General features: G+C 39.4%; 1 protein-coding gene across 1 annotated transcript; it reads right to left on the bottom strand.

Annotated features, from left to right (window-relative positions):
* Nucleotides 1–439: 439 nt before the first annotated feature.
* LOC129349947 (dual specificity protein phosphatase 4-like) lies at nucleotides 440–15079 on the bottom strand. Its single transcript, XM_055014882.1, has 4 exons — nucleotides 14500–15079; nucleotides 12869–12996; nucleotides 9744–9963; nucleotides 440–4947 (listed from the first exon to the last, which is right to left on the bottom strand). The coding sequence occupies exons 1-4, from the start codon at nucleotides 14867–14869 to the stop codon at nucleotides 4559–4561; spliced, it is 1107 nt and encodes a 368-aa protein (XP_054870857.1). The 5' UTR covers nucleotides 14870–15079; the 3' UTR covers nucleotides 440–4558.
* Between the last annotated feature and the right edge of the window lie 3881 nt (nucleotides 15080–18960).

Genomic DNA, 18960 nt, shown 5'->3' with positions numbered 1-18960 from the left:
AAAACTTCACCTGAATCATTTCATGTGAAATATAAGGTTCAGTTAAAACATTTAAGAATTTAAAAGGTAATAATTATCCCAGTGAAGCTGGATTGTACAACATTAGATTATTGTGTCACTTTAACTGAAATGTAATTGACTATTAGTTGAATCTTTACATAATTAGACTGGATTTTTATGACTTTTAAGAGGAAAAGTGTCAGCTAAAAACACATCATGAATATGTGATTAGATGAGTCATTTGCTAAATTATCTACTGCGTTAATACATTTGTGTGTGATTTTCTAAAGTCCTACTTGTCCCAGAATTTCACTTACAGCATAAAACTGTTATTCTAGTATATAATTGTTAGTGTAAATAAATTGCTGATGTGATTATAGGTTCATATGAGGCCTCTGCATTTATGTTGGCATAAAAAATGTAAAAAAGCCCATTCAACTTAATTAAGAACATTGTTTATTCAACAGTGGATCTTCAGTAATAAATAAATGCACAGATCATTCATTCCACAATAAAATCAAGGGGAAACGGTTTCGTTTTATATATATGCATACATATGTGTGTGTATGTATGCATGTATATAAAGAGTTGAGGATTGATATTGCCATGACGGGTGAACAGTGTCGACCAGACGGAGACACAGTGGAGACAGACGGACTAACACAGAGAGGCAGACAGTTGGACAGGTACAGATCACACTCGTGTAGAAAGTATTGCATTTTTCACTGATTGACTCTTTTCTCTCTCTCTCGCTCTCTCTCTCTCTACATGGACAAAGCAGTCAGTCTGAGCATCGCCATGATGTGCAAATCAATCAGAAATTACAAATACAATATTGCATCACTTGAAAGTGCTACAGAGATAGGTGCCGACAATCTTCAAAAACAGGAAAAGGTTTGTTTTCTTTGAAACCGTGTGTGTGTGGATTTTTTTTTGCCTTTGTACGTCAAGCACAGTTTAGAGCTTAACCTGGTGAGGAACAGAAGCAACGCAAATGTCTCAGATTGTGTTATTATGAAGATTTAAACAACAGTTTTGGTGTGAGGTCCAAAAAAGTCACTGCTTTTGTTATTGTTGAATGGATTGTAAGTGCTACTAAGGGAGCTGTGTAGAAGGTTATAATGAGAACTAACTGTTAAGTACACCTTCCCATTATTATAATTATTAAAAGTGAATGAATCAGTGATTTGGATTTGGGTGCATCTGTGACAACATCAGAGGCTATATGACCCGAGAGCAGGGGTGTCCAACATGAGGCCCGTGGGCCAAAAGCGACCTTCCAAAGGGTCGAATCCGGCCTCAAACTGTAAAAATTACAGAGAAGACATTAAATGCAAAGTGTAAATCTGTAAAATGCTTGTGTTGTCTTTTTTTTTTCGTCATTTTGTTTCTCGCTTTTGTCATTTTTTGTCTAATTTTTCTGTTGCTTTGTAACTTTTTAGTCTCATTTTTTGTTGTTTTGTGTCTCCGTTTTGTAATATTTTTTGGGTTTTTTTGTCTGACTTTTGTCGTTTCTGTCTCATGTTTTCGTCGTTTTGTTTCTCGTTTTTGTCGTTTTGAGTTTTCCTGTTTGTCTCGCTAGTATTTGTTTTCTTATTTTTGTCATTTCGTGCTTTGTTTTATTCATTGTTTTGTGTATCGTTTTTGTTGTTTTGTGTCATTTTTGTCTCGCTTGTGTCGTTGGTCTCATCTTTTTTGTTGCTTTGTAACTTTTTTGTCTAATTTTTTTGTCTCTTTTTTGTGTTGTTTTGTGTCGTTTGTCTCATTTTTGTAATATTTTGTATAGTTTTTGTTGTTTTTTGTCTTTTTTTTGTCTGACTGGTTTTGATCATAAAGTAAAATACTACATCATTCAATTCCAGATATCTGTGACTAAATGTTGTGTTCCTTTGTAGACACTCTGTGATCTGGAAGTTGTAATGTGGAAATGATAAACTGAGGCTGAATGTTGATGAAATTGAACTTGAATTTTTCTGAAGAAATTTGGGGTTGTTCATAATGTTTTGTAAAAAGATAATTCCTTAAATGTGAACATTTCCAGAACACACTTTTTTGCACTAAAACAAAGGAAATATTAGGAAATATTTATAGGTTATTATGCTGTGATTTTACTGGTCATTGGAGATCAAACTGGGCTGAATGTGGAACCTGGACTAGAATGAGTTTGACACCCCTGCCCTAGAACATCATTTACACAAATTCAAAATTGTATTTTTACAATTTACATATATCCTTTTTGTTTCTTGTTTGGTAAGTTGAATTCTCCACAAATTACTTTCAATTTTCTGCAAATGGCAGGAAATGTGGAATAGAGGAGGAAGTTTCCATGTTTTCATAGTTTTGGTGAATCTGTTTAACTGCTCTTTTTAATGTAAGTATTTAGAGGTTTTATAATATCTGTCAAAGTACTCGTGTACATTATATGTGTGCATTTGTGTGATTGAGAAGCTTTTGCTCTGGTGACGTTGTGGAAAAAGAGTCCGTTCTGCACTGAGATTATTTTAGAAGTCTGACCAACATTCAGTAATTTCTAAGCAGCTACTACAAAAAAAAAAAAACAAATCAACACCCTGCTGGCAGATCCAGGGACGTGTAAATCCACAGGATACCTTCATGAACAAGGCACAAACACCTTAAAGGACCATTGGGATGATGCACCTTTTAGCCCACGAACCTAAAAATAAAAAAACAGAATTTTCCAAAGCACATAATAAGAGTCGATGTTTTCCGTTCATCTCAGTCCGCTGTAAAAATAAACCTGCTGAGAAGAACTGAAAACAAGATCTAAAAATTTGTGTATGTTTTGGAAAATCATCAGTGGTAAAGAATACATTATTCATAGTGGATTAAAACATACAAAACCAGCAGTATGGTCCTTTAAGTGGCTGTCTTCCAGCTCTAAAATCTGATCTAAAAAGGAGAATCCAGGAAAAGACACAGAAACAAAGCATGCTCAGCCACTGATTTCTAAGACGGCACTCTCTTCTTCTGGTGTTTTTTTTCAGCCCTTTCATCCAAAACAACTTTCTTTAGTGATGTAACAGAAGGGGTTTCCTAAAGCGTGTGTCAGGGGCCTTGTAGAGGGGTTTCCCGGTCTGCTTACATGGAACCTGCTCTTTATTTGGCTTCTGATTTTATTTATTTAGCTTCTTCGCTGAGGAGGGGAGGAGCGGAGTGGAGGGGAGGGTGAAGATGAGAGGCAAAGAGATGAGAGGATGAGGGGAGAGGAGGAGTATAAAAGGATGAAAAGGAGATGAGAGGAGGGGGAAGGTGGACGGTGGAGAGGAAGAGGACGTATGAAAGACAGGAAGCTCCGGTCGGATCGCCGGCGGAGCACCTGTCAGTGAAGAGGCTCCTGCTTTCTATCACCGTCTCCTCCCCTATTTTTTCCATCCATCTCTTTTGTCCGGCAACAGGAGGGACACCCAAAAGGGGGGGAAAGAGCGGGTGCTTAAAATTCCTCCTTCCTTCCTGTGTCCATCTCCTCTCCTAAAGACCTGTCGTCTCCATAGCAACAGCCCGTCTTCATACTGAGCTTATTCAGTCGGTAGTCATGAATGTGTTTGTGTGTGGGAGAGAGAGAGAAGAGAGAGAGTTTTGCTGTTGCTCATGCCTCTCTGAGTTGTGTGTTAAGGTACGTGTCCACTAGATGTGTTTTCCCGCATCTGAAAATCACACGCATGGTGGGCGGGTCACAACTTGGTCACATGACAGAATTTCAGCAGCTCTGTGCGGACGAATTACGTCATTTTAGCAGCCACGCCCCCTCACACGGCCCTTCTCACGTGGAAAATTTCCACGTCTGAATTTTTCTAACTACGCGGACGTAGACACGCGGAAGAATAGGAGATCCTAGCAGCAGAAGTTCAGGCATTTGTACGATTCATCACCATGGTAACCGGGTTATGAACTATTCATGGTGTGAAATTAAAACTGACTGCTGAAATGCAACTATTCGGTAAAATACCATGTTGTAAGTGGTGAAAACAACGGCAAACTTCGAGTCTAGTCCAGTTTATTACTAGAGTAGACCAGGTAGACGTGTGTTTGAGATACACTGCCCCCTGCAGTTTGGAAGCAGACTTCTTCTTCTCTAGTTTATTACTAGAGTAGACCAGGTAGACATGTGTTTGCGATACACTGCCCCCTGCAGTTTGGGAGCAGACGCTGCACGGAGTATAAATGCACATACGGTCACATGAGCGTTTACGTGCAAGAAAAACGCATCTAGTGGACACGTAGCTTCAGTGTGTCCCTGTGTATGTTGTTGTTGTTGTTTTTTGTCAAGGAAGAGGGTGCATCAGTCCAACACTCCATCTGAAAGAAAAAGCCAGTTCATTTTTGGTCGATCTGAAGAAATCTCGTGTTAAAATGGAAGGAGCGTTGGCTGGTTTAAGAAGTCTGTTTTCAGTCTTGTGAGTTTTTGAATCAGGCACCGTGATGCTTCTCTCCTCCCTGCCCTGGAAGCATGAACATACTGCAGTGGTCGGCTCTCCCGGCCAAGTCTGTGCTCACGTTAGCGAAGGTAGAGGGAAGGCCGCGGCCGGCCAGCCGTCCATCAGCAGCCGGGGGAGGTCGTGATGGGGCTGTGGTGCAGGTACGCCGGGTTCACCACCGACACCGGGAAGTTGAAGATGAACGGAGAGGTGGGCGAGGCCGCCGTCGAGGCGGTCGTCGCCGTCGCCTTGGGTCCGAGCAGCGGGCTCGCCGTGGCGGCCGCTTCGGCTGCACAGGAAGTGGCGAGGAGCTGCGACTCAAACTGCAGCAGCTGGCCCATGAAGCTGAAGTTGGGGGAGATGATGCTGCGGCGCCGGCGGACAAACTCGAATGCTTCGTCCAGACGCACCCGCTTCCTCTTCATCAGGTAGGCGAGGCAGATGGTGGCGGAGCGGGAGATGCCGGCTTGACAGTGGACCAGCACTCGCCCACTGGAGTCCCGTACGGAATCTGAGGAAGGAGAGGTCAGAAGTCAGAGGACTCCATGGACAACACATACAAGTCACCTTTAAGAAGCAAATGCAAAAATCTGCACACTGTCCATAGATTTCCACCAAAAGATCAACAATAATAACTTGGTTAGCAGGTTGAAGTTTACACTCATCCAGTCAAATATCTCAACATTTGTACACACTTCCCACAGAATGCTAAAGAGAAATGTTATCCTCTGACCATCTTTTTACAAAACATCAACAACATGAAATTTGTTAACAAAAATAAGTTCAATTTCAGCAGCATTCAGCCTCAGTTTATCATTTACACATTACAACTTCCAGATCACAGAGTGTCTACAAAGGAACACAACATGAGGCCCGTGGGCCAAAAGCAGTCCTCCAGAGGGTCCAATCCGGCCCTCAAAGTGTAAAAATTCCAGAGAAGACATTAACTGCAGATTGTAAATTAGTAAAACTATAAATTTAAAATCATTTCTAGACCATGACAAGTTGCTTTTATCATAAAGTAAAATACTAGATTGTTCATTGGCATTTTGTGCCTCATTTTTGTAATATTTTATCTTGTTTTTGTTGTTTTTTGTCTGACTTTTGTCGTTTGTCTCATGTTTTTGTCGTTTTGTTTCTTGTTTTTGTCGTTTTGTGTTGTTTTGTCTCACTTGTGCTGTCTACTTTTTTGTTGTTTTGCTTCTCACTTTTATCATTTTTTGCTTCGTTAGTGTCATTTGTCCGTTTCTTTGTGGCTTTGTAACTTTTTTGTCTCTTTTTTGTTTTGACACCCCTGATCTAGATAGATGCTATCTTGCTTATATTTTGTTTCTGTAATTACATGATATAGTGAGTTCAGTGTGAACTTAACCAAACTGAATATTTTCTTTTTTCCCCTTAAAGCAAAGGGCTTCAAGCATGTTTGTGTCGCTTCATTTGAACAGGAAGTTTCCATCTGTCCTTTCAGTTATTTGGCACCAGTTAGCATGAGAGCACTGAGATACTGTAAATCTCTATTAGCATTAAACAGTTGACAGCATATTTCCACCAGTCCTTCATGCTTCAAACTAAAGCGGAAACAATTTGTGATGCAAAGAAAAAAAATGCCCAAAATTAAACAGCTTCAGCTTCTCAGTATTTGCAGGCTTTCTAAATCTTTTATGACAGTAAACATAAGGTTGAGGTCACCTTGGACTCATTTTCTGACATTTAGTGGACTGAATGATTACAAACTGATTGAGAAAATTACAATGAAAGGTATTAGCAGTTAACAAAATAATCAAATAAGCAGCAATTTCCCATCACCGTTCCATTTAGACGTCATTAAATCACCAAATTGTCACCTAAACGTGCGTTTGCTGCAGCCACCGACCATTTTAGACACAACAGATGTACGGTGACGCTTTCCTCTCATTTCCTCTCCTCCGCATGCCCTCCCCTCTCTGCACAGTCAAACCGATAACTAACCTCAAAGTGAGAAAGCAGCAAATCACATTTAAACTGAAACACACAAGTGCAACGTTTGAGTCATCAGCGTCTCTTTCACACTTCCTCCCCTGTCCTATTTCTGGCTCCGACGCTTTAACTGCGTTCACTATTACTTTGTTCTGGAGAATAACCAGATTTGGGCAATAGTTTGATTCAAGCATTTACAGTAACTTCATTTCCTCCATCAGCTTGCGTGATCAGTTGGACATTAGTTAGCACGTGTGGCGGCCTGCAGGAAATTAAAGGCACAGAATGTGAAGGATATAATGGAGGGACTTCATTTGTCCATTACTGCCGGCCACGCTTCCAACTTAATGTTAAAAATACCAGTCAGAGCTTCACCCTGCAACCTCCTGCTTGTCATAAAAAGTCTGTTTTTTAACTGAGTTAAAGATTTAGCTACATTGGTGATTATAAATGCAGATAAACCTGAAAAATGATGACCTGATTAATGTTCAGGATGCTTCTATTTCATGTGCTATTAAACCAATAAACAATAAAACTGATGAGAATAACTAATAATTAACTGATCTAAACAAATCCTCCCGGAAACGACAAAACCGAGCGTTTATTCTCACTTAAACTCACTTATTCCGGCTTGGCGACACCTCATTAACCAAAACATCATCTGTGTCTTTGAATAAACCAGACCAATGTTTTAGACCAGAGGTGTCAAAGTCATCTTAGTTCAGGTTCCACATTCAACACAATCTGATGTCCAGTGGGCCCGACCAGTAAAATCACAGCATAATGACCTATAAATATATAGTATTTTACTTTAAAAAGGACAAAAAAACAATAAAAACTAGACAAAATGTTCCAAAAACGAGACACAACGACAAAAGCGAGACACAAAATGACAAAAATGAGACAAATAACACGAAATAAAACAAAAAAAGAGACAAAAAAATGACAAAAGCGATAAACAAAATGACAAAAATGACACAAAACAATAAATAAAGCAAAACACAAAATGACAAAAATGAGACAAAAAATACAAGCAAGACAAAAAGGAAACTCAAAACAACAAAAACGTGAGACAAAAAAACAACAAAAATTAGACAAAATATTACAAAAATGAGACACAAAATGACAAATGAGCAATATTTTACTTTATGATCAAAACAACTTGTCATGGTTTAGAAATGATTTTAAATTTATAGTTTTACTAATTTACAATCTGCAGTTAATGTCTTCTCTGGAATTTTTACACTTTGAGGGCTGGATTGGACCCTCTGGAGGACCAGTTTTGGCCCATGGGCCGCATGTTGGACACCCCTGTTTTAGAGAGTCCAGCGAGTTAAATCTGTAAAAAAAAGACCACGAATGTCACATAAAACATAAACAAATATATAAAAACTGCACCGCTGGGTGCAGAAAACAGCGTAAAATAACTTAATAAGGCCATTTTTTGCCTTATTTTAGATGAAATTAAGTGTATTTTCCCGCCTTTTATTGTTTAATTCAGTATTTTGCATCTATATGAAGCAGAATTACACGTTTGCTGTCGTGCACGGACAGATAACTACCACCTTCTCAGATATAAGATGCATTTTTTGCTCTTTCTGTCTCAGCGTTCCTCTTTCACACGCTAACAGACAGATTTCAGGTAACTCCGGCACAGCGTCTGTTCACCCGGTAACAGTGGATGAGTCAGACTCTGGTCCCACAGCAGCTAACTATGACGCATACCAGCACCTACACACACACAACACACACACAACACACACTCACAGCACAGAGACACACACATGCACACCAGCGACTACACACAGCACGGGCATGCAAAGCAAAAAGCCTGTAATAAACACACAAAACCATCACTGATTGGAATATTTTATCACTCCAAACGCTCCATCTCACCCTTCAGCGTATTACGTCATTTTTTTTTCTCCTCTTTCATTCTGTGCCTCGGCTCAGATGTGTGTGATTAAGTCCCTGCATGTAAATAATAATTTGTGACAGATTCCGAGTAATAAATTAAAATTTGTCATCATCTGTCTGTTTTATGTGCACAGCGACTTTGGGACATGAAAGCTTTTTTCCGTGGCGCTTCTCTGAAAGCTGCTTTCTGGGAAGAAAAGAAAAAAACTCCAGACGAGAAGCGACGTTTGGAATTAGTTTGACGTTAATAGAAGAGGAGATGAGACGCCATTTTTCAGAAACTGCATCAAGAGAAAATGCAGAAGAAGAAGAGACATCACAGTCCCGCCCACAGAGTTTGATTGGCAGATGATGTCAAGGAAGAATACTAGATATGTTTTCATTGAGAGAAAATAAAACAGCAGCTATTTAGATGATTAACTGCAGCTCTGCACATCTTGTCATTAGAATTTAAAAGTTCTAATACAGAGGTGTCAAATTCATTTTAGTCCAGGTTCCACATTCAGCCCAGTTTGATCTCCAGTGGACTGGACCAGTAAAATCACAGCATAACAACCTGTAAATAACCACAACTCCACATCTTTCCTTTACTTTAGTGCAAAAAAGTACATTCTGAAAATGTTCACATTTAAGGAATTAGTTTTTTTTTTACAAAACATTATGAACAACCTGAAATTTCTGAAGAAAAATAAATTAAATTTCAAATCAAAATGACAGACAAAAAAGACAAAAAACAACAAAAACGACAAAATATTACAAAAATTAGATGCAAAATGACAAAAAAATGAGACAAATGACAATACAAAAAAGAGACAAAAAATTAGACAAAAAAGTTACAAAGTGACAAAAAATGGACAAATGGCTAAAACGAGACACAAAACAATGAATAAAGCAAAGCACAAAACAAAAATGTGACAAAAAACACAAGCGAGACAAGAAGGAAACACAACAACAAAAACATGAGACAAACAAAAGTCAGACAAAAAAAAACAACAAAAACAAGACAAAATATTACAAAAATGAGACACAAAACAACAAAAGAACAACAAACAATCTAGTATTTTACTTTATGATCCAAACAACTTGTCATGGTCTAGAAATTATTTTAAATTTATAGTTTTACTAATTTACAATCTGCAGTTAATGTCTTCTCTGGAATTTCTACACTTTGAGGGCTGGATTGGACCCTCTGGAGGACCGCTTTTGGCCCACAAGCCTCATGTTGGACACCCATGCTCTAACAGCCAAACACTTAACTACGATTAACGTTTTACATCATGTGACCCAAAAAACAAAACTGCTGCTGAAAGAGGCTCATATCATCTGAGGAGATCCACCGAGGGAACGCATTGTTCTGCTAATATCACACACACACACACACACACACACACACACACACACACACACACACACACACAGAGTCCACACACTGACCTATGAACTCGATGGCCTCCAGGAACCAGCAGCTGATGTCTTCTTTGTGGTTGTCCTCCACAGGGATGCACTTGTACTGGTACGCCCCCTCGAAGTGGTTGGGACAGTTGGCCGACACGTTCAGCAAGGCGGAGATCCCGATGCCGTCCAGGACCTCCTTCTTCGAGGCGTGCAGGGCGCTGCCAAGGTAGAGGAACGGGAGGATCTCAACCGGGCCGCCCTGGGAAACCCAAATTTTAAAAAAAGGTGATATTTAATTTAATATTTCCTAATTAAACAGCAAAGAGGAGACAGATTTAGTCCAACTCCCTCAGCAGATGAGGCCTTATTTACGGAGTCATTTATTGAAGAAACATCTCTGGGCCCGGGTCACAGCGAAATGAAACCCAGCGTACACACTAAGACAAACTCATTTTAGTTCAGGTTCCACATTCAGCCCAGTTTGATCTCCAGTGACCAGTAAAATCACAGCATAATAACCTAGAAATAACCACAACTCCACATGTTTCCTTTGTTTTAGTGCAAAAAAGTACATTCTGAAAATGTTCACATTTAAGGAATTATCTTTTTACAAAACATCATGAACAACCTGAAATTTATGAAGCAAAATAAGTTCAGTTTCAGCAACATTCAGCCTCAGTTTATCATTTCCACATCACAACTTCCAGATCACAGAGTGTCGACAAAGGAACACAACATTTAGTCATCTGGAACTGAACCATAGAGGATTTTACTTTATGATCAAAACGACAAGTCAGAAGAAAAACACAAAAAACAACAAAAACAAGACAAAATATTCCAAAAATGAGACGCAAAATGACCAAAAGTAGACAAAGACATGAAACAAACCAAAAAAGAGACAAAAAAATTGACAAAAAGTTACAAAATGGCAAAAAAAAAGACAAAAAAACCCAAGCGAGACAAAAAGGAAACACAAAACTACAAAAGCGAGAAACAAAACGACAAAAACATGAGACAAACGACAGAAGTCAGACAAAAAACAACAAAAACTAGACAAAATATTACAAAAATTAGATACAAAACAACACAAGAACAATGAACAATCTAGTATTTTACATTATGGTCAAAACAACTTGTCATGGTCTAGAAATGATTTTAAATGTATAGTTTTACTAATTTACAATCTGCAGTTAATGTCTTCTCTGGAATTTTTACACTTTGAGGGCCGGATTGGACCCTCTGGAGGACCACTTTTGGCCCGCGGGCCGCATGTTGGACACTCCTTTGCTAAGACAAAGAGTCTACTGTCTCAGCCAGCAGCACAGACACCAGATGACTTCAGCATGAGCGTGACCTGGCTTTCATATTTTTTTAAAGCCCATTTTACTCTTTTTTGCACATTTTGTGTAATTTATGCGTCTTTGTGTTTAATTTTTGTCATCTTTGCATGTTTTTTGATACTTTTGCATTTTTATGTAATTTTTTAAATTTTTTCTGTTATCTGTAATTTTTTGCAGATTTTTGGCAAGTTTGTGTCATTTTGTCACTTCTTGTATCATTTCCATATAATTTCTTGTCGTTTTTGTGTCTTTTTTGCCATTTTTGTGACATTTTGTTTCATTTTTTGTGCTATTTTATGTTATTTATTTGCATATTTTGTCAGTATGACTCATTTTTGCATCTTTTTGTGTCACTTTTTTCTCAGATTTTTTCTTTTGTCATTTTTGAATTTTCTGTAATCTTTTTTGAATGTTTTTATCAGTTTGTCTCATTTTAAGACGTTTTTTTCTGTTATTCTGTGTCATTTCTTTGCTTATTTTGTCAGTTTGAGTTATTTTTTCTGTCATTTTTTCTAGTTTTTGGGTCTATTTGTGTCATTTTAGTCTCTGGTTTACGACCGGCAGTGTGACTTATTGACAAAAGCTTCTGTCTGTTTATGTCACCGCTGCTGACGAACTCAGTACTGACACAGCGTCAGGAAATGATCGATGCTGCTAAGAGATGTAATGTGAGGAGAGGGAGGGTGAGAGGGAAACACTCAGCCGGCTGTTTCACTTCACGTCCACCGGAAGCTGCAGGATTCCTTGATTTAAAACGCACCTGACGGCACGGCAGAGACGATCAAGCTTTTTTTTTCTTAGAAAACACACAGAGGCTGGGTTGTCTCTTCCTGGTGCATTCCAGTCCAATTAAACCCAACCTACATGTGACTGCGAGCATCGAAAACAACAGGTCACCAGCAGAAACAAGCAGCTCACAGGAGTGATGCAGAGGTGAGTCAGTGACGACAGATCACTAATTTCAACAATTTTCAGGAAATTATTCTTGCATTTTGGCCGAGAGACTAAAGAAGCATCCTGTGAGTGCACAGCTGAAGGTTTAAAGTCTCAGAACGGATGAGGAAATGTGGCTTAAAAAAAGTTATTTTACAACAGAATAAACATTTGAAATTGACACAGAGTGCCTTATTCCAGTGTATTTTGAATTAATCTCTATTGTTTTTAGTATTTTTTCATAAAGACATTTTTACAGCAAATTGGTGCAGAAAAATTAACTAGAATGCTGAAAATGAACTATTTGATGCTAAAACTCTGAAAAAACCTTCAGTCATGTGTTGTTTTTTCATAACTAAAGACATTTTACAGCAAACTGGTGCAAAAAAAGAACAAATTGGTGCATAAAAATTTACCATAATACATTAAATTATGTGTTTGATGCTCAAAATCCAAAAAAACATGAAGCCATGTGTTGTTTTTTCATAAATAAAGACATTTTTACAGCAACCTGGTGCAGAAAAATTGACTAGAATGCTGAAAATGAACTATTTGGTGCTCAAATTCCAAAAAAACCTGCAGCCATGTGTTGTTTTTTCATAATATTTCTCAGGTGAAAAAAGGAAGGAATTCGGTTGGACAAAGCAAATAACCTGCAGTGTTTGCTCTCAGGAACGTGTAAAACTGAAAAACTAATCAGCTAAGCAGGGCGTGATGATGTCATTTTTAATCGTTTAAATATCAAACATGAATGCCAGAGTGAACAGCGAATGCTTCAAATCTAACTTGTCACTGTTATTATCTGCTATTTTTACGTACACATGCTATGCAGCACCAGTTTGAGGGTGATGGATGTCATTTTCAGGCTGAAAAAAGGTGGAGGAGGCTCACCTGGTCGTTGTGCGGCGTTCCACATGATGAACAGGCCGAGTCGACACTGGACTGGCTGCTGAGGAACGGTAAGGATTTGGTCTTTAAACAAAACTCTGGATACTCCGAGAAGAATCTGTCGTATCCCCCTTTAAATAAAAAGACAACACGGTCAAATGCGATGCGTCACACGCGGGGCTTTGTTGTAGAGGAAGGAGCGGGGAACACCTTTAATTATTAACAGCACATCTGAAGTCATCATACAGTGAAACGGGGCAGGTTGAATCCACCACATGAGTACATACGAGAGGAAAATGACAGAAATAGAGGCTTTTTGTTTGAGGTTTGAATGCACACAACACACTGCAGCACACATTTAACATCCAGGCATAATCTGGACCAGGATTTTCTCCCATCTGCATCCAGTTAGTCTGACATAAAGTCTATTAAACCCACCCCTGACCTGATCTGTGCTCTGTCTACTCGCCGTGGATTTGAATATATATATATATATATATATATATATATATATATATATATATATATGTATATATATGTATATATATATATATATATATATATATATATATATATATATATATATATATATATACACATCTGACCACTGCTCTGTGCTGCACCTTGAGGATCAAATCAGATTAAATGTCATCATTTATCAGCTGCATGTACACACTTTGTGCTTGAAGGCGTCTGCATCATTAGGATGCACACACACAGACACAAAAAAAGAAAAAAGAATGCGCCACAGCTTGCAGCAGCAGCAGCAGCAGCTTTGCTTGTCTGATTTCCTGCAGTCTAAATATAGTCTGGGTGAATCCACTGTTGATTTTTTTTTCTGATTTTACAGCTCCCCATCTGTAATTTTGCCCCAACGCTTTGCAGAAATGATCATGTGTGTCCTGTAAGTCCCTCCGGTTTGATGTGGCTTCAATGCATCAGCATTACCTCATTCACTCAGCTCTTAGCCATTGGTCTGTGTGAGTGTGTGTGTTGTAAAAAATAATAATACTAATGAATATAGTAATAGAGCAACACAGTCAAATGGAGTACATGGATAGAATAAAACAATATGAGGTTAAGACTTGTTAAATTTAGAACTATTATTGTTATTTATCTGTTTTTATAGACGCACTTCAGACCAAAATATTGACTTTTTCAACATAAATGATAAAAAAAAAGGGACTAAAATTGCTCTAACGGGTAGAATCCAGATTATTGCATGTGTAAATATTATTTATGATCAAAAATAATAAAAACAATGAATACATAGATAGAGCAACACAGTCAAAAGGGCATTTTAATATCTATATGGATGATATAAAACAATATGACCCAGATTGATCCACTTTAATTAGGCTACTTGTTAAATTTACAACTATTATTGTTATTTATCTGTATATTTACAAGCATTTCATTGACCTTTTCAACATGAAAGATAAGAAAAAGGCTCTAAATTTGCTCTAACTGGTAGAATCCAGATTATTGCGTGCGTAAATGTTATTTATGCTCATTTTAAAACCTATTTACGCATCAGGAACATTACATTTTATTGCTCCAGATGGAGAAATGAAGCCAATCTGTTGTTTTTATTCCATCATTTCAACCTGCAGGGTAATAATTCTTGCATTTACCTTTGAGCAGGTAGATGTCGGAGCCGGAGGAGTCCCTGCACAGCGCGTTGAGCACCACATTCAGGGTGCTGTCCTCCTTCACCGCCTCCGAGTCCGGCGTCCTCTCGTCGTACAGCACCACGGCCGAGTACATCCCGGAGCGCAGGCGGCCCCGGACCTCCTCGTCCCCGGCCAGGACCTGGTCCAGGCTGAGCACGGAGCCCTTGGCCCGGCGGCGGACGATGGTGTTGCACCGGGCGTTGACGGCGCCGCGGATGTGTCCGGCGCTGAAGGCGAGGAAGGAGCGGCAGTCCAGCAGCAGGCACTTGGCGCTGTCGTCCTTCAGGAGCCGCTTCAGCACCGTGCAGTCCATCTCACACAGCTCGTCCATGGCAGAGCAGATCTCCTCCAAGCCCCACAGTAAAAAATAGATTTAAAAAAGACACCGCTCCTGAAGCTGGAGAAGGCGCACGGATTCCTTTTGCGCCTCTCCTCTATCCGCGCATCGCCTCGGTCCTCTCCATTCAGCCTTCCTCTCTGTCTTTCTGTCTCCTTCTGAGTGGTTCTCCACAGGACTCTTCTTTCTCTTTTTTCCTTTTTTTATGAATGGCTGCATCGCGTCACGGCGGAGGTGACGTCAACCGCCAGCAGCCAATCGCAGCGCGTCCAGCCGCCCGTGCCCCTTCCTCCTCTGCCGTTCATTCATAAAAAAAGGGGGAAAAAAAAGAAAACAGACATCAATGAAACGACAGGCGACGGGACTGGAGATGATTAGACTGTGTGAGGGTGCAGTGGAGTCATGAAAACAGAACACAATAAAGAGGTTAAACGCATTTTTACAGTCAAAAACCTCAGATTCAAAGCAACAAAAGCAGCTTCTCACCTTTATTTTGTTCATTTGCAAACAACACGATGACTCTATTAAATTATTTCTGCCCTTTTTATGGCTAGTTTATATGAAATCAAGGTGGTGAACTTGTAATAGCCTAGTAAATATGCTTAAATGTGGAGAAAAAATAGCTTGCATGTGCCTAAATGAGCACAAAATGATAATTTTTTATTCTTCGGTAATTATAAAAGCATGAAAATGCAGGCTGCTGTATCATCACTCAAGAATCTGTGTGTTAAATATCAGTGTTTTATGAAGGAATCTGTGCAATACCAGTCTTTCTACTCATATAAGACTCTTGTTATGTGCGATGTTGTTTTCCACATCCAGATGAATCTACTGACGGATTAATCAGCATACTGTATTTTTGTTTTACTAATGTTCTCTACACTCCCCTCTGCTGCTGTAACATTGCAAATTTCCTCACTGTGGGATTAATAGAGGCTCATTTTTACCAATTTCTAGCAAAATAAACTCAAGAGTCAAGACCTTTATTTATCACAAACACAATTATACATAGTATAATGCACAGTGAAATGCATTGTGCACCTGTTCCAGACCGAAACAATAACAAAACAAAAAGAAAAAAAAATATGCAAGAATATATATATATATATATATATATATATATATATATAGAGAGAGAGAGAGAGAGAGAGAGAGAGAGAGAGAGAGAGAGAGAGAGAGAGAGAGAGAGAGAGAGAGATAGATAGATAGATCCTAGGTACCTAAAATTTGTTAAATAGCCCACATATATCGTATCGGTTGATATCAGAATCAGAAATTGAGAGTTTGACAATATCGCCATATTGGTTATTGGCAAAAAAGCCGATATCGGACATCCCTAGTTGCAATGATTAGACAAAAAAACTGTTTCTTGAGGACACAGTGATCGATTAAAGTGCCTGAAAGTGATGAAAATGGAACATAACTTCCAATATTTTCTCAAACTTTGATTCTACTGTCCTTCTGTTTACTTTTGGCTCAGCTGTGTTTGGTTTCTCTTGTGTACGGCTCAGTGGGTGAAGGACTGCTTCACCTATAAATCACTCCAGTCTGCTGGTGGCGGCCTGCAGGTAGGCGTGCTTACGTATGTGAGTGTGTGTGTGTGCAGGCCGGCCTATACGTCTGAGTGTGCATCTGTGTGTGTGGGTGTGTAATCCTACAAACGGATGCGATTTGCATCTTCTATCTGAGCGTGCTCAGGTATTTGCATGTTGATCTCATTTCCATGGTTACGAGAGGAAGGAGGGCAGAGCGATGACAGGAGGGAAGGACAAAAATGCAGATGCCCCAGCACAAACAGACTGAGAGCAAAAAAACAGAGACATAAATTCTGAGCTCTAAAACTCTTTAAAAGTGGGTTAATGACGCAAGTTATGGCCGGCGATGCGTGAGCACATGGATCTGTGTTTCTCAGGGTTTTCAAATGTTGCAAATCTGATTTATTTTGACGAATATTCCAAGATGTAGCTCATGATACCAGAAGCTGCTTGTTTCCAGTCAATATGAACTCATGGGAACTTCTCAATGTTTGCTGTGTGTCATGTTTTCTTCCTGACACGCTAAAAACGAGACCATCTGTATCCAGTGAAGCCAAACCTCAATAAAGGAAACATGGCTATGAGACAACGACAGATATATGAGCTTAACTGGAGCTTTTTGCATGACTTCAGAATGTTGCAAGTTGTTTTGATTTTGCAGGATACGTACGAATATGTCATTTAAACATACAAAAAGTGAAGAAGAATACAATGAACACGACTTTAAATGCAGCTGATTCCATAATACTTCATGTCCTATCTGACATGCTGAAGCTTCACTGTATTCCCAGGGTCTGTAAGAGGACATTTCATGTCTCTTCAGGGATGAATCCAGTTTTCACTTGATGTCCACTCCATCCAACTTACTGGTTAGGAGGAAGCCTGGAGAAGCTACAAACCAGACTGTCTGCCCCTACAGTAAAACATGGGGGTGGATCAGTGACCATCTGGGGTAGTTTCAGTATGGGGGGAACAGGGCCAATGCAATTGTGTGAAACGACAAAAATGAGACACAAAATGACAAAAATGAGATACAAAATGACAAAAATGAGACACAAAATGACAAAAATGAGACACAAAAAGACAAAAACGAGACACAAAACGACAAAAACAAGACACCAAACATTTAGCTGTACCAGGCATTAAAATGAACCAGAAATTGAATAAAATAAAATATAAAATAACGAGGGTGGTCTAATATTTTTTCCATGACTGTAAATGTTTTGTCCAAACCATCCGATCAGAAACGTCAGATCTGGGACTCTACGGTGCATACTGAGCATGCATGTAGTACACGAGCTCTGCAGCAAGAATAAATCATGAATGAATTACTGTGAATGTTCAGATGGAGAGGTGAGAGAAGATGAGCTGGAAGAACGGAGGCGATGAAAGAAGGGGGAGGTTTTCAGATCCAGTTTTGCTGGACTGTCTCCCCCTAAATCAGCACACATGCAGACCACGCCGCATTACTATCAACCCCCAAACAATGCCTCCAACAGGCGGGATGGTGCTGCTGCCGTAGCAACAAGGGAGAGGTGTGGGAGGGCGGAGACAGCAGGCGGGGGGCTGCGAGGGGATTGGCCGGGAAGAGACTCTGCGCTGATGTCATCCCTCCCTCCCCCTCCGCTCTCGTGTCCGTCCATTCATCCCCTCACATCACGTCCCTGCTGCATGCCGTCATCCGTCAATACAGTGGACAGGAGGGGGATGGGAGGCGGAGGGAGGGAGGGCATTTTGGTATCTAACATCTATCTGCCCCCCCCCCCCGTATTTACCCCATCATCCTGTCCGTTTAGTCTCTCTCTCTGTAATGTCACTTTTTATTTTTGCTTATTTACAAGCGCTGTGCACAAACAACATGGATGCAGTAGAGATTTATCCATCCTCTGTTTGTCCCTGTGCATGGAGTCACTTAAACCAGGGGTGTCCAACATGAGGCCCGCGGGCCAAAACCAGCCCTCCAGAGGGTCCAGTCCGGCCCTCAAAGTGTAAAAATTCCAGAGAAGACATTAACTGCAGATTGGAAATTAGTAAAACTATCAATTTAAAATAATTTCTAGACCATGACAAGTTGTTTTGATCATAAAGTAAAATACTAGATTGTTAATTGTTCTTTTGTGTTTCATTTTTGAAATATTTTGTCTTGCTTTTGTTGGTTTTTCTCAGATTTTTGTCATTTTTTTGTCCATTTTTTTTGTCGCTTTGGAACTTTTTGTCTCTTTTTGTTTTGTTTCAGGTCATTTTTCTCTTTTTTGTCGTTTTGTTGCTCGTTTTTGTCATTTTGCATCTCATTTTTGTAAATTTTGTCTTGTTTTTGTTGTTTTTCTCTGACTTTTGTCGTCTGTCTCATGTTTGTGTTTCTCGTTTTTGTCGTGTTGTGTTTCCTTTTTGTCTCGTTTGTGATTTGTCTTATTTTTGTCATTTTGTGTTTTTTTTGTCTCGTATGTGTCATTTGTGTAATTTTTTCTCACGCTTTTGTCGTTTGTCCATTTATTGTCGCTTTGTAACTTTTTGCCTAAGTTTTTGTCTCTTTTTGTTTTGTTTCATGTT

The sequence above is a fragment of the Amphiprion ocellaris genome, chromosome 10 (assembly GCF_022539595.1).
Source record: "Amphiprion ocellaris isolate individual 3 ecotype Okinawa chromosome 10, ASM2253959v1, whole genome shotgun sequence".
Taxonomy (NCBI): domain Eukaryota; kingdom Metazoa; phylum Chordata; class Actinopteri; family Pomacentridae; genus Amphiprion; species Amphiprion ocellaris.
This window is presented reverse-complemented; position numbering and strand designations above follow the sequence as displayed.

Excerpts from the sequence above, each read along its gene's own strand:
- LOC129349947 (XM_055014882.1), bottom strand. The coding sequence starts at position 14,869 with ATGGACGAGCTGTGTGAGATGGACTGCACGGTGCTGAAGCGGCTCCTG. Across the intron at positions 12,997-14,499 it reads CGACATCTACCTGCTCAAAG|GGGGATACGACAGATTCTTC; the intron begins GTAAATGCAAGA and ends TTTTATTTAAAG. Across the intron at positions 9,964-12,868 it reads GAACGCCGCACAACGACCAG|GGCGGCCCGGTTGAGATCCT; the intron begins GTGAGCCTCCTC and ends TGGGTTTCCCAG.